Source organism: Molothrus ater, chromosome 5 (genome assembly GCF_012460135.2).
Source record: "Molothrus ater isolate BHLD 08-10-18 breed brown headed cowbird chromosome 5, BPBGC_Mater_1.1, whole genome shotgun sequence".
Lineage (NCBI taxonomy): Eukaryota > Metazoa > Chordata > Aves > Passeriformes > Icteridae > Molothrus > Molothrus ater.
In genome coordinates, this window is record NC_050482.2 from 62,967,168 (window position 1) to 62,983,478 (window position 16,311).

General features: G+C 37.4%; 1 protein-coding gene across 2 annotated transcripts in view; it reads left to right on the forward strand.

Annotated features, from left to right (window-relative positions):
• Positions 1–41: 41 nt before the first annotated feature.
• PARPBP (PARP1 binding protein) overlaps positions 42–16,311 on the forward strand; it is a 41,424-nt gene continuing 25,154 nt past the window's right edge. For both annotated transcript variants that reach the window (XM_036401727.2, XM_054514985.1), the window contains exons 1-5: positions 42–586; positions 8,016–8,243; positions 9,107–9,211; positions 10,662–10,832; positions 12,439–12,593. In XM_036401727.2, the coding sequence (XP_036257620.1) occupies positions 437–586; positions 8,016–8,243; positions 9,107–9,211; positions 10,662–10,832; positions 12,439–12,593 (809 nt within the window). In that variant the 5' untranslated portion in view covers positions 42–436. The remainder of the gene's footprint in view (positions 587–8,015; positions 8,244–9,106; positions 9,212–10,661; positions 10,833–12,438; positions 12,594–16,311) is intronic.

Consider the following 16,311-nt stretch of genomic DNA (forward strand, 5'->3'; position numbering starts at 1 on the left):
ATTACAAAGAGTCTTACAAACTCTTACAAACTCTTACAAATATTAAATCTCTTTTTTTCCAGGTTTAAAACATCCTTGTAGACAGTCATCCAAATGTATAGCAAATGCAGAAAGTACTGAAGACACTCTGAGGCTGCTTTTGGAGACAAAGATTCGTATTTGTGATAACATTCCTTTGTGTTGGCATAATCTACAAGGAAATTAAGGGCTTCATGAAGGCGTGACATGCATAAGCACTTTTAGCCCCTTATCTTCATAGTTGCTCTGTCACAGTAAGGCAAATCTGGTTTAGTTGGAAGAGTTTATTCTAGAAACTTGGTCTTTAGGAAGATACAACAGGGTTTGCATAGTTTGTAGGGACGTGAAGACCTGCATATTCCTCTGGCATAGTTATATTTGTTTTTCTCTTGATTATATCAATCTTCTAGTCTGGACAATGGTTACTTTCCAGCAAAAAATTTTACACTTGGTCAAGTGTTTCAGAAGACAATGGCCTTTATTTTCCAACTCTGAAAGGACTACTGTATGTGGAGCAGACTGCATGTTGATGGTGTTACAGCTGTCCATGGCTGAAGTCAATAAACAGGTTAGCATTCTTTTCAGTATGTTCTTGGTACTTGGCACACCTCAGACTTGTTTCCCTGGCTGCACTTAGTGCTTAGACGCCAACTTGAAATGACTTTTTGGTTGTTTCCTTAATGTTTGTTAAAACAAGATGTGTCTGAGGGCCAGATGCAGCAGGGCAAGAAAATGAATATGATCAAATGCACTATTGAAGCAGGCTTTAGAAAAAGGAGCTGCAAGACAAATGGGAGGGTGGAAGTGCTTTATGTGTATATTTGAGCTCTGGAGTTTAAACACTAGTGTATTTCTGCTGACCATGTCACTTTTGTTTATTTCCACCCTATGTTTCTTTTGTGCTATAGACCAGTGTGGGAGAACTATGGAATTTGGGGTGCATTTTTTTTTCCTGGGTGCTCCAAAAATATTTCTGAATGAATTTCTGTATGGACCTGTAAGTTGTGAGTGCGTGCCCAGTACCAGTAGGAATTTTATATGTGTGTACATGAAGTGTCAAGTGGTGAAGAGGAGATGTAACCCTAAAGTGTCTCTGAAAGAAGCATTATGGCTTGTCAGAGCTGGAGGATGTCTGAAACGTACCAGAAACAGTTGCAATGTACAATCAGGCCTTTGCCTGTGTCTCATCTAAGGAGAACTATTGCAATACTTGTTTTAATAACTTAAAGATACCTTTTTAGGTTAATTAACCTAATTATTGATGAAAACAATACTGACTGTTTTTGGAAGACTTATTTAAGTGGTGCATAGTAAGTCAAACATGTAGCACAAAGCTTTAGTGTAAGAGAACCAAAACAAACATACCAAATCAACAAACATACCAGAAACAAGGGAACCACATCAAAGTGAAATCCCTAAGCCAATAAAAACACAAACAAACAGAAAACCTGCTTCAGTTTGTGCATCAGAAAAAAATTTGGGGTCTAAAATGTGCAGACTGGGGGTATCTCTTGTCTAAACATCAAGTATAAAACTGGTTAAGTCATCCCCCATTGTTAGAAACTATACAGTAAGGATACTAGAATGCCAAGATACTAAATTTGTACTTGTTGGAATGTAATATATTCCAGCCAGGAGCCTGGTGTCCTCACAATACCTGTGTAGGTTAAAATGAGAAAATCAGTGTACATCAAAATTAACTCTTGGAAAACTGGTAAAAGACATTAATGGAAAACTACATATGGAGGTGATTGCTGTTTGTCATGTTTGTTGTGATTCTCAAGGGAAAACTGCAAACAGTTTTCCAAAGCCACCTCTTAAATAGGAACTAAAATGTGTTGTTCTACTGTATGCCAAAACTTACAGACATGAAAAGGTTATGGTTCATTGCTCCCTGTTTTCCTTACAGTAAGTTTTCTTCTTCCACTAGAGGTAATTAGTTTATTCTACCTTATCCTTTTTTCCCCTCTTTCAGATAATATTCCTCTCTTCCAGAAATATCTTTTCTTTCGGAGATGCTCTAACAAAAATTATAGCACTTATTTTCAACTAATTAATTTTGAAATGTTTAGCTTCTCCTTCAGATCTGAAGAAAGAACAAGTTTTCAAAACCCTGATATGTATTTTCTGATTATACTAGTTGGTCTAATAAGACAAACATTGGCTTCCATGTGCGGATTAAAATTATTTTAGCATTTGGATGTTCTGCTTCTGAAGCACAATTTCTTTAGATGGTATCCATTTTGAAGTTCACAATCTTAAAGCAAAATCTGTCTGGTTTATTTTGTCCAGCACTGAAGCTTCAAACTAAGATGCAGAGTATTAGTATTACAGTTGTAGGTATGTCCCTTGTTAGGTTTCTGATTTAAATACAGTAATTTTAGATTGTTAGCACCTGTAGAATGGAAATCTATTTTGGTAAAGTCAATTACTGCAATAAAAATAACTTCATTAACAGGCTATTGAGTGGCTATATTGAGAAAAACCCAACACAGCCAACCTATCACAAACAACCAAATTACACTTCTCTTCCTTTAGGAGCCTGGACAATTTTAATGGATTTGGTGTTTTAACTGGTACCTGTATTTGCAGTGGAAATGAAAAATAACAAAGCTTTTAGGAGAACTCTAGGAAAGTTTAAAACCGTCATAATCTATTAATCTTAAATTTCACCAGAATAAGGGTAGTAAAAACTGTGATAAACCCTGATCAAACAGCAGAGATGAAAGAAAAAAAATTTAAAATGTATGCTCTGAATCCCTCTGAAAATACTTTGGTTTGTGGCACAGTTGTAGCCATGTGGCATAAAGACAAGTGGCATAAGGTCTATGATAGGAGCAAATACCTTTCACCTAGATTGATTAGTACAGATCTAAAATCTAGGAACTTTTTCAAGAAGAACCTTCCTCAAGGTTTGAAATAGTACAAACAGTTTTCAAGATGAAGTTCAGCTGAGAGTAATTGCTTTAAGTTGATGGTTTGTACCTGTGGATCAGCAGGAGTAGAGGATGAGTTGTTAGGTCAGATAATCACCTGTCATTTTCAGACTATGGTTGTTTTAGCTACTGGGATGGGAAGCTGAAGTTTATAAAACAATTATTTTTCCAGAATCTGTGAGTTTAAGTTGTCAGACTTAAATGTGTTGTAAATCTCTTCTAGAATGAGAAGTTTGATACTGGAGGAAAAAATGCTTCGTTGTTGATTTTAGAAATATATTTTCCCTTTTGAAATCTGTGTTTCTCTATTTCTGATTTTGCATAAAAGCAGTTTTGGTATGTGTGTGTACATGAAATGTCAAATGGTGCAGAGGAGATGTAACCCTAAAGTGTCTCTGAAAGAAGCATTTAGTTTAGAAGGTTTAGTTCTGTTCTGTGCTTCCATGAGTGCATTTTGCATGCTGACTGAAGAATATTGTTCTGTTTGGTGTCTTGTATTTCTTCAAATGATTTCCCTAATTATCCTGTTTCCATGTTGGCAAATGAAGAAAAATGTGGAGTTTTACAGTTACTCTCTTAAACTGTTCTATCTGTCTCCCTTTTGGTAATGAGATACTCTTAACTAACTTTGTAGCAATTTTATGTGATATGTTGCTTGTAATATATTATGATGATGCTGCTAAGAGAGGTTGTCTTGGCCGTTCTACAGCATGATTAATTTTTCACAGAATCACAGAAGGGTTGAAGTTGGAAGGGAGCTCTGGAGGTCATCTTATCCAGCCTCCCTCAAGTAGGGCACTTGTTCAGGTGTCTTTCAAATTGACTGTGAGGATAGAGACTCCATAACCTCCCTGGACAACCTGTGCCAGTACTCAGGCATCCTCAGAGTAAAAAGGTGTTTCCTGATGTTCAGAGGGAGCCTTCTGTGTGCATTTCAGTTTGTGCCCATTGCCTCTGCTCCTACCACTGGGCACCTTAGCAAATCTCCTGGCTCCATCCTCTTTGCACCCTCCCTTCAGATATTTGTGTGCATTGAGGAAGTCTTCTCTGAGCATTCTTTTCTTCAGGCTAAACAGCCACAGCTTTCTCAGCCTTTCCTCATGTGTGAGGTGCTCCTGTCCCTTAATGATGTCTGTGGGTGCTACATGAACTTTGCTGGACTTCTCTCCAGTGTCTCCCTCACACTGAGGAGCCCAGAACTGGACACAGTACTTAAATCTGGTCTCACCAATGCTGAGTAGCCTTCTCTACAAGGGACAGGCTCTTCTTTAGAAAAGAATTTTGAGTAATAAATGTTTCCCTGGAATTTTTTTTTTTTAGAGGAAATTCCATATTGAGGCGGTTCTACCGTCTTTCCCATACCCTGTGTAATCAAATCCTATCTGTAAGGTAGTTTCATGTATTTTTGTTTTGCTTAACAACTGACGTTGTTTTAACTGTGTTAAAACTCTTGCTACATAAGTCTTGATGCATATTTCCTAGCTTATCAATAGGACTTTTTCTTCTCCCTCCCATCCCTCTCTCTGTAGTATTACAGGTATCTGTTTTGAGGGGTAAAAGAGGAAGCGAGGATGTGTGGAGTTGTTTTGTTTTTGTGGTTTTTTTTTTTGTTTGTTTTGTTTTGTTTGTTTCTAACCAGCAGGGTTCTAAATTTTCAGTCTTTTGTTTTTATTACCACTATAGTTGATAGGGTTGGCTTTAGAAAGTGCTGGTTTGTTGTTTGGGTGGGTACAGTTTTTGCTTTGCCTGTTCTGTGATTCTGCTGTTGCAACTACTATTGTACATATGGGTCAGTGGAACAGAAGTAGTACTCTTTAAATAGAGCATCTACTCTCTTGGGCCCTGGTAGTTTGTCCCTCAACACTCCCCCTTGCCCACAAAAAAAAGTGTTCAGTGCCCATGCCATTGTCATTTTATTTATTATTATTTTATAATATTGTAATTTCTCTAAGCTTGAGCTATTTACCTGTAGCTTTACTGCTTCTGCATTTTGCAGCCTCACAACTGTCTGATGTCCACGTGCTTGTGTTCACATGAACCAGTTTCTCAGTCTGTGCACAGCACCCTGAGCTTGATGGGAAACTTATTTAAAATGCTGTTTTTCCTACCCTAAGGTACTTTATGTACCACAGTTTGGGAACTCCTCAGCTGTGTGAGAGTGTAGGGAAGCAGGGAAGGCTGAGCGGGACTAGAGGTAACAAGAGTGCAGAATTGCCTAATGTCTTGGTTTGGAAAGACAGGTGTCTGCTAAGGAAGGCAGGAGCCTCCCCTGAATGGAAACTGTAAACCCCCTCCCTCCAAATGGTTATAAATTTGAAATTAAGGGGGCTTCCAGGCAAAGATATGGGAGCAGGAATAACATTTCTTTTATTAGGAAAGAAAATTAAAAAAAATAAACAATGTAGTAAATCAAAACAACACTGACAGAGTCAGAACACAACCTGCCAGCCTGTTGGTCGGGGGGTTGGCAGCAGTCCCATTGGAATTGTGGCTGCAGCCCTCCCGGAGTGTCAGGTGTGGTTCTCTTGGAGCAGGGGTCCTGTAGAAAAGGGTGTAGTCTTCCTCAGAAGATCCAGTGGAAAGGGCAGCTGTTCCTCTGGGAAATCCAGTGGAAATGCTATCCTTGGTATCCTTGGGATACCAAGATATCTATACCTGATATCTTGGTATCCCAAGATCTCAGATTATATCCAGTTGGGAATGCTTGGCTCCTCCCTCTGGGTAGAGCATCTCACAGTGGGATGCTGTAGTTCTTATCAGCCATGCAGTGACATTCAATAGCTGTTATCAGCAGATGCCTCCCCAGAGGGAGGAGTGGTTGTAGAAGAGATAAGGAAAAAACTGCCCAATTAACAGAGGACAACTGCCATACCTCTAACAGATGGTAAATAGAATATACATATGGCTTGGCAATCCAGGGAACCCAACTCAAGGACAAAGCCAGAAAACAATGCTGCAGTCTGGGAGTGTGCCTGGAAAGAATAGACCCAACACAGAGGTAGTGCTTAAAGCAGTCTTTTACACACACATTCCTAAAAGGGTTGGTGAGCCTTTGTTTGGGGAAGGTGGAAGCCAAAATTTTGATGCTGAAATGCACAGCTTTCTGGTTTTTGAAACAATTTGCTGTCAAAATAGATATTAATTTGCTATGTAGTTAGCACTAGAAAACTTTGAATATCTTCAAAATAGTAAAAAATGGTGTCTTTAAGCATGAAATGATGCTACTGGATTTCAGACATTCTAAAACCAGAGTCCCCAGGTAACTTAATATGATGTGTTACCAGGAGGTGAAGGTACTTTATAATACTTTATTGGTTCTATTCCTATGAAATGAAATACTTGCTCTGCCTGTAATAGAATGAAAGCATGGGACTTTTTGAACTTCCTTAAGCTATTAGCCAGTTGACAAATGCTTACTGCAAAACACCACAGTATTTTTAAAATTAATTTTAAAATCAGAGACTTGACAAAATGACTGTGTAAGTAATAGAATATGCCATCACAGTAAATGCTTGATCACAGAGGTTACTATCTGGAATGCAATATTTGGATTTAAAATATTTTTGTAGCACTAACATAAACCTTGCTAATCTCTGCAGGCCCTTGATCTGGTGAGGAAAGGTTTTGATTTATTAGATACCTTATGAAGTTGTACTTTAACTTGGTACTCCTGAAGGATTTTGATTCAAAAAGTGAGAAAACAACATTTTTTCCCCATCTGCTGCTGCTTTGATCTGTTTAAATTGAGTTATAATATGATTATATGTTTAATTTTTTGAGGGGCTGAAATGAAAATCAGGTGCTTTTCAGAAAACACATATGCAGTTTTAACATTCTGGTAATATGTGGAATAATATGCAAGTTCATAGCGCTGATTTCTCATAACCCATGCACAAATAAGAAGGCCAAAAAGTGCCCTGCAGCTAATATGCATGAGTGTTATTTAATTTTCTCTCCTTGTTCTTTGCCTAGGCAACATCAAAATAGTTGACTTTCAGGATTTTGGAATTGTGTATTGAGGTCTATTGAGAAAGTTGTACTAAATGTGTTAGAACCCAAAGGAAGGATCAGTTGGGTTGGAGCAATGTAAATTGTTAGAATTTCTTGTGTTTTCTTATTTCATGAGTTCTGTTGCTAATGGTGTTTATAAATAATTAATTTGCTTAATGTGGAAATGTCATGAAATAGAATTAAACCTTTGCTGTAGACAGGAGCCATCTGCCACTATGGACAGTGCAAAGCAGGGCTTATTACTTGGAAACAGGGCATTTATCTCATGTTACAGGGTGAAAACCACCTTTTTTTGCTGTCACATATTGGGGAGTGTTTTAGATATGAGAAGTGTGGACAAAAGTTTACAGCAGGAGCTGGGAACTGGTACTCAGTTTAAAGAGCAGGGTGTGGACAAAAATGAGGAGGACAAGTTGTGAAAGAGAAGGTGGTAAGAGCAAGTGGTTGGAGGAGATAGCAGAGGGGCACATGGAACAAAATCTGATATTTTTCACCAGAAGAATGTAGTCTATACTGCATAGTTAATGTTAATTACAGTAGTAGTAACAGAGGGATGTGCAGGCTTTAATGCATTTTTTAGAACTGTGTAGCAGCACTGTCAATGTTATGATAAAGTATGACTGTATTAGCACAAGAAAGAAAAGCTCCTTTTTTTAAACTCACATATGTTCTCCCAGTTTACTGCTTGAAACAAAGTAAGGGAGCCATATTTACTCCCTTTGGGAAGTAAATGCCTGCCATGCTGATAACTGTTTCTGCAAATACAGAACTTTATGCAAGAAGTAGTCCTGCAACATTCACTGTATTTTCTCATGAGTGAAGTTTAATGTACATGCGTGGTATTTTAAAGATCAGGAACAAATACTGACAGAATATAACAAAATTCAACTGTCAATGTGAAGCTGTAAGACTTGGTTTCTGATCAATTTAAATTATAATGATTTTCAAATATATGTTTGTTGGTTATATATTTGCAGCTTGCTTTAAATTTCTTTTCAAAACTATGCTGAATATGAAACTTTTTGTTTTTGCTTTTTTTGGTTCTGTTAGCACCTTGGAGACTTCACAGTATGTCTTAGTGATGTGTTGGAAACATGGAACTATTTGTTACATGACAAACTGGGGTTGTGTGAAAACATGAAAGAACCTGAAAATTATGGTGATGTGAAAAAAGCCTATCATGCCTTCTTAGCAAGAAGCAATATGTTAGATTTAATAGACATATATCAGAAGTGCTGTAGTCTTGGACTTTTAGCTGAAGATGAAAGCATATACCCTGTAAGTATTATGTTTGTTTGACCTCTTATGTTGTTTTGACATATTTTTGCTTCCAGTTATGGATTTATGACCCTTCTAATTATACCCTGGACCTCTGGATTATTCACAACTTTGGGGAAGTCCTTGAGTTCAAATTACTAAATTTTGTAAAGGGATTTTAAATTCACTCAAAAATTATTTCTCTATTGTCTGGCTGGATAGTGAAGTCCCACAACTCTTCTATGAATGACTACTTGCCATAAATTAGAATGAGAAATAAACTGCAGAGATTTGATAAAACTGGAGCAAAGCTTAGAAATTTACATGCCATGGAGTTTTGGTTGTATGTTGATGTGCAGCCAAAATATTTTTAATGATTACCCTTTTGAAAACACCATGCTCTTTAAACAAAACTTCTGTATAATATATGCATTTGCATGTTAAGGTTTTTTTTCAGAAGTTCCAGTTCAGCCACTCAGTTTCAGCTCTGTTGTAGTTTATTGCAGGTCTTTTGTTTATTTGGGAGTTTTAATGTGTTTTCTCTTCCTCCCACTTTTCATTGGGAAGATAGAGAACTTAGATGAGTTAATGAGCTCTTCCTGAACTTGGCATAACATATTAATGTTCTCCAAAGTGTAAGCAGTGGTTTTTTAGTGCAAGTGTATAACATAACTGTTTGAGATAATTTCTAAGTTAATTTTAATCTTGCACTTCATTTCTCTACCAGAACAATTGTACTTCAGAAGACTAAAACTAAAAGTAGACTGTAAGGGCTGTGCTGACTTCAAACACAAGCAAAGTGACTGGTTTACACCAGGTTTTACACCCACTTTTGCTCTCTAGTAATCTTCATATTTAAGTTTATTATGATCTTTTTATTAAAGGTTCAACTCTTGGAATTTATTTCTGGTGTAATGAATGCACAAGAAAATGGTTCTGTTCTTTCTACTCCTACACGAATCAACAGACAGGACAAGGAGCATGTGAAGGTAAAAATTATTTTTGTCTCTTGTAAAGTTCTGTATCCATTGAAAAGATGAAATATAGCATAGTTTTACTTTCCAGTGATTGTTATTCACATGTGGCTGGGTTGAAAAAAAAACCAACCTGCAGATCCAAATTCTGTATCACTTGAGTATATTGTAGGTGTGTGGGGGGCTATGTGCTGAAATTTATATTCTGGAGGGCAGTCCAGCATGACAGGCCCTTGATGTAGAACAAATTTTTCTACAAGTACACCATCACTCAAACATTGTTTTGACTGAACATTAAATAACTGAAGTACTCTCCTTTGATTTCATTTTATTAGCTTGTAGTCCCTTACATATGAAGAAATCTGAATAGCCACTGTAGTGGTAGCTGGAGCAAAGCAAACAAGGTTTGGCTGTCCCAATAGAGGACTTGAGGACTCTCTCCCTTTACCCTTTCAACCACCAAAATAAGAATCTCTGGGTACTTTCTAGCAGTGTTTGAAATGCTGTAGCTTTAGTCATGTCCAAACTTGCTTTTCTCGTAATAAATGGCAATTTCAAAGCAAACTTTGGGTATAACTCAAAATATTTCTGGACAAGGAAATATTTTCTGAATTGAGGTTTTCCCCTAAACAGCACTTCTACCACTAACACAGTGGCTTTCTTACTGCTTTGACTTCTGCAGTAAAAATATTCTTTGCTCTTTTTTCCTCCTCTGGGGACTGTCTTTGCAGACTATCACATGTACATGTTTGGTTTTGTAACATTTTTTGTTGTTTATGTACTGTGGTATGAGAAGATATTCCATAGCAGGTATAAATTTTCTCTTTATATGTTCTTCTGTTAATGGCCTCTTTTTTTATTTATTTTTTTCTTTGCTTCCAACAAAACTGCAAATTCTTCTGTTCTAGGGCTGTTGTTCTCACAGGGTCTTGAACAGTGCTGCAGTATTAGCAATTACCATGTTATATATTGGTTCTGTGGGTGGGGCTGGATCACAATTTTTGTTCAAACTCAGTCAGTGGAGTTTCTTTGATTGAAATTCCCTGGAAGCCAAAAGAAAACATTACTGAATCTGTTACAGAGCTGGCAACTGGTTTAAAATCTTAGTCTTTTTGAAGCTAGTGGCAAACTCTTATGTGGTTTAATGGTACTAGCATTTGCTTTGAGATAGAAAAGGGATGTCTGTGAGGAGGTTTCTAAACAGAGATTTATAACCAATTTTAATAACCCTCAAACACCTTGTGAATATTCAAGTACCAAATATGCAATTCTAACTTATTTATCATGTTTGTTTTCATCAAGACTCCCAGAATCCTCATGCATAAAGTAGCATTTTGAAATGATGCAAGGTGAATTAATATTCTTCCAAAAACTACATCAGTACATGTCTAATTAACTTTAAAATAAAATGAAACATTATTTTCAGCAGCAGGAGGACCAATTTGTGTGATGTTTTCTCATACAGGTGGCAGTCCTGGCAAAGAAGTCTGTCTGTTCATATTTAAGCCTTTTGGTGAATTCTAAGGATGATCTGGCATTGGCTCATATTTTAAATGTTCCTGACAGAGGACTTGGTAGAGAAGCTTTCACTAACATCAAACATGCTTCACAGGAGAGAAAAATGTCCATTTTTCTGGTATGTGTGTCAAAGGAATCTTCCTGGAAGTCAGGGCAAATAAATTAGATCTCTAAACAGAGAATATGGCTTTAATCTAATAAGCAACACTGATGTTTGCAAGCTGAGTCCAGTACCATCAAGAACAGGATTTTTAAGCTGAAAAGACCATGACAGGATTTTAAAGCCAAAAAGACAATAGAATCTGTGGGGAGAAACAGTTTCTTGTTTGGTCAGGGGATCTCAAGGTGGACAGTAAAAATAGTTTGTGTGTATCTCAAGAGTTCTAAAATGGCATCTTGCTTTAATTGTCAGCAAAGAACCATCTCAAAAATAGGTGAAATAAGGCAAATAAGAATTTTCTCCAAAGAACCACTGTAGTCCCTCATACGCAAAATAGTCATTGAATTTTGCATGCAGTGTAACCTCAGTGCAGACAACAGCAGTCTGAGTTTAAAAACAGTATGGGTATGTAGTCACTGAAGCAGCTGCATTCTCAAACTTGAATAAATATGGAAAAGTTGTGAAATCTCAGTTCCAGCTTTAATTATTTTAGCTCCCAATGCTCTGTTAACATTGTGTAAAAAGCTGTATGTGTTTGGTCTGGATTTACCATGTCTTCTTCACAGTTGCCAGAGGGGAAACTTCTCTGCTGTGTAAAGAAGTCATCTTTTCTGGCGTCTGTGTCTTGTAGAAATCCTGAAAATGAGAGTATTTTCCATTGGGAAGGCAAAGTCCTATGAATTGTGTACTTGATCCATAGGAAATCTTTAGCACAAAGACAGGAATACTGGCAGGTTTACTTTCTGTGCTAGAGTTATTCCAGTTTTTCTCTTTCCAGCCTTAAGAGCTTTATGATTTAGCTCTGTACTCTGAAATTAAAATTTGTGTGTAGAATTAACATTACTGCATCCGTGTCAAATTGGATTGTTATCCTTACTTTCACCTTCCTGGACAACTGCTAGGGGTTTTGTTCTTACTGTTGCCTTAAAATTTTGGGGTTGTACTCTAAGGTATGCTTTTGGCACATTTTTGTTGTCTTACAGCATATAAAAATATGTGGACACTTTCAGAATGACAGAAGCCTTAGCTGTCATCATTTCTGATAAGATTTGAATATACTTTATTTGCAGCTCTGAAAATTGTTATAAGCTGAAGTCAACGTTTATATGCTGATGTTAAAATTGTCCTTGGGTCATAGAGAGCCCTCTGAATATAAGAGCAGTTTTTGTGAGGCCAGCAGGAGCATTTGAATGGCCACAACAACAAAGAGTTTTGTATGATGATTTAATAAGTTTTTTGTCCTAAGCTTTCAAGATGTAAACATCAAATTAGTTTGGGTTATTTTACTTTGGTTTGTGTTTTTTTTTTAAATACTATTATTCAATTAAAGTATTGACCTTGAAAATATTGAGATGTACAGAGCATGTTTGATTTCAGAGAAATTATTTCTTCCCTGAAATCAAACTTCTAGTTGTTATCAGCCACTATAACTTCTAGTTATATCTTCTAGTTATTGCCAGCCAGCTTTTACACAGTTTGCAGACCTGTAGGAAAGGCTCATTTCAATGTATATACAGTCCATGTCTGTCTGTAGTTTGATATTTCTGGCTATTTCTCCTAATAGATGGCAACATCCTTTATCCGGACCATAGAACTTGGAGGAAGAGACTCTGCATCTTCTTTGTATGATCCTTTGAGAGCCCATGTAAAAGGGCTTTCCAACTTTGTTAATTTTATTGACAAGCTGCAAGAACTTGTTGGTGAAATCTTAAATACAAGGTAATAGATTTTTGTTCTGGTGAGACCCTCGTTTTCTTGGGCTTGAATAAAAAGAACAAAAGAAAATCAAATAATGTACTCAGTAAGGAATTCAGAGTAAATGTTTAAAGATTAAACCCTATTTGAAAATATGATTGAAAAGCAACTGGAGTAGGCTAATGAATTTTTGGGTTTTTTTAATTGAATTTTTATCAAATCTATGTATGTATGGTGGTTTGGTTACTTCCCTAGTTGTAAATGAGTTATGAATATTTCCAACTTGAGTCTGGTAAGTGCATAAACTGATATGTGCCTTACTTCTTGCTACTTAATTCCCTCCTTTTGGCCATTTCATTCTGTTTACCCTTCTGTAAAGGAGTCTTTATTGCTGCTAACAAATGACAGTGTTTCTTTTATTTTAGCTATATAAATGAAGCATAAGAATTATTTCTTAGGGAGCCTCTGGTGGAGTTGCTGATTTTGATTATGTTTGAAGAACCGAAGTTAGTCTTTTGGGCAGGTTTATAAATTTGTGATTAATTAGAGAAGTGTAAATGTAACACAGAGGTTTGAATTGGTAAGTACTGGCATTATTACAGAGAGAAGAGCTATTTTCTTAAGCTTCATCGAAAATAATTTTGTCATTTATAATCAGTAATTTTTCCATACAAAACTTTGGCAAATCAGCTATAAGAGTTCTGTCCTTGATACTAAAGAATTTTTTTTTTCAGGTTTTAGTTGAGTCTAATCCTCACAGTGGAAAACAAAATGTTACAAGTAAGCATTATTTAAGTTAATGTTCAGTTTCCAATGAAGCTGGAAGTGGGAAGTATTTCTGAAGTTGTTTTGCAGTTTTGTCTTTTTTATTCTGTTTTTTATTCTTTCATTTCAACATCCTGTATGCCAGAGACATACTGTCTGTGCTGTTGATTAAAGAAAACTATTTGCTCAACACATAGTATATGCTATTTTTCCTTTGTTTAAATCATATCTGGCACTGTATATTGATAAAAAATGAGAAATGGAAAAATATGCATATGCACGAGCTTTTTAGGATGAAAAGACTTTATCAGGTGAATACAGTTCAGAAAAGTGTAGCATAAAATGCTGCATCTTGTTAATTACTCTTCTGTTTAAAAGAGGATGTTTAAATGTGAGAAAAATCATAGTGAGATAGTTGCTGGGAGTTATCAGCTTCTCACTGGGTGACTTGTCCAGAGCTTGGAAATGCTTTTTAGCACTTAGATATTTATTGTGTAGCTTACCCTGCTGCACCTACTGTGCCATTTATTGTGGGGTATAAGTCTTGTTAAATTGGCTGTACATGTGTAAGTGTTGCTGTTTGTCTTGCTGACCAGGAGTGGAAGGTGGCTGTACTGTGCTGTTTGTAGCACCTCTCGTACTCCACATGGCCTTTATACTCTTGCAATGTAAAATATGTTTTTCATCTGTGTATCTATAGATATTTTCAAGTGTTTGCTGTGTCACATGGATGAGGACTGTCTGTGTGTCCTGCCTGTCATGTGCCAGTTGTTGGCAGTTCTAGAGGATCTGCTTCTGTGCAAAAAATTTCTTTCTAGTTCTGTTACTGCTGCAAAGTAAAGACCATTGGGAAGGAAAAGGCAGCAATGCAGCAGAACCCTGAGTTACCTAATCTGTAGAAGCCTGCTGAGAAATAAAAAAGCAAATTAGACAACCTGTCTGCAGCATTGCTCTTTCTCTGATGCAGAGATTAGCCAACCTGCAGTAACCAGGTCTCTGTATTGGCTATGCCACAAGAAAAGTGCTGTGTTTTTTACTTAATGATTAGAAATCTGTTCTTTTAGTTCAATTTTGTTACAGTGGATATCTATGAAACTTGTAATTGCACAAAATACAAAGTAGCCAAATAAATGGTGGGTCACTGTGGGATGCATATTGAAAAGAGGCTTTCTTCATCTGCCTCATTCCTTTGCTTTGGGAATCTAGAAACCAAATTGAAGATCTTGGACAGTGGTGGGAAGTGCTCAAGAATATTTTGAACTTAGGAGATATTGTGCAACCAAGTATCTGTTAACCTATGGAGAGTAACAAAAATGTTTCTCATCTCCCCATCATTCAGCTGAGAAAGTGAATGGTAGATTGGATGAACAAAGGGAAATCTTTCAAACAGAGTGGAAGTTTAATGAAACTATGATGGTTTGGTTCAAATATAGCACTCCTGGTAGCAGGAGAAATGGAAAGACAAAATGAAATTTGGTAGTTTCAAGGTGTATTCACTGAAGACAACATTCCTACAAATCTTTGGCATGTTAAATTGTTTGCCTGTCTTCATTCTCTAGATGTCTAATATTAGAAGACATCACTAATCTTTCAAGAATCAGTAGCATGAGTATTCGTAACATTGGGGGTGCTGTAAAACTTGTAATGCTAAAAACTATTTATAGATTTGTGTGTATAAGACTTGGACAATGTTAATACAGTAAATGGAGAACTTGGATGTTCTACTTTTTTACACCTGCTTCTTGACAAGGAGCATATCAGTGTTGTATTTGTCAGTGGAATGGATGATTATTAAACACCTTAAGATCTGAAAACTCTTTCCTGCTGGTATAAATGAAAAGCTGCACTTCCAATCCATCATTTCGGAAACCCTTTTCTTTTAGGCCAGAAGAACTCCTGAATTGACTTTTCCCAAGTTTGTTTAAAAAGCGTGACTTAAAATTGGAGTACAGAAACTCATTTGCCACGCTGGTTACTGTGCTTGATGGTTGGTACGGGGGCATGTGTGTACCTATACGTAGACGTTAAAATCCCCACTAATTTTGCAGAGTAGCAGAGTTGGGAGGTTGGCAGCTTGTTTTCCCCTCAGCTGGGCGCTGCCCTCGGCGCAGGCAGCGGCCGCTGGGTGTCACCATCGCCCAGCTCACACCGCAGCCGGGTCCCGCTCGCTCCGGAGCGGCTCCGCATCGCGGGCCCCTGCAGCCTCCGCAGCCCGCTGGAGCATCGCACAGCTCGCCTCCACCGTGTGGACTTGTGCTCTCTGCTTCCCCTCGACAGGGAAAATGCTGTTTCTTGTATGCTTCCTTTGGGAAGGTGATTGTATCTCGAGGTGCGGTAGTATTCAGGAATAGAAAACAAATTGGACTCTATCTAGGCTTGTCCTGAATGTTTGCGTTAATTGGACAGTGTTCAGACAGCCCTGGAAATTTGTGGTCCAAAGTTGCTGGAAAGTTGTGCAAGCATACGCAAAACATTGTATATAGGATTGCTTAAATTTAGGATTATAGAATAATTCAGGTTGGAAGGAACATCAGAAAGTTTTTGGTCCAACATCCCACTCAAAGCAGGGTCAATTATGGAGTCAGCTCAGGTTAATCAGGGCTTTATCCAGACAAGTTTTGTACAGTCTCCATCCTTGGAGGTTTTTAATCTCCCTCTTGGCAGCCTATTCCAACTGCTTTTGTCCTCACGGTGAAAAGTTGGGGGGTTTTTTTTCTTATATTGAGTTGGGACCTCTCTTCTTTCAGTTTATACCTATTGTCTTTTTTCACTGCCTGTCAACATGAGTCTGGCTCCATGTTCTTGCTTGCCACCCTGTAGGTATTGGAAAGCTGTTAGTAAATCCCCCTGAAGCCTTCTCTTCTGCAGCCTGAACAAGCTGTTCCCGAAGCTGCTTCTCACAGGGCATGTCTGCCTGACCAGCTTGGCAGCCCTCTGCTGAACTTGCTCCAGTTTATCAGTGTCTTTCCTGGACTGG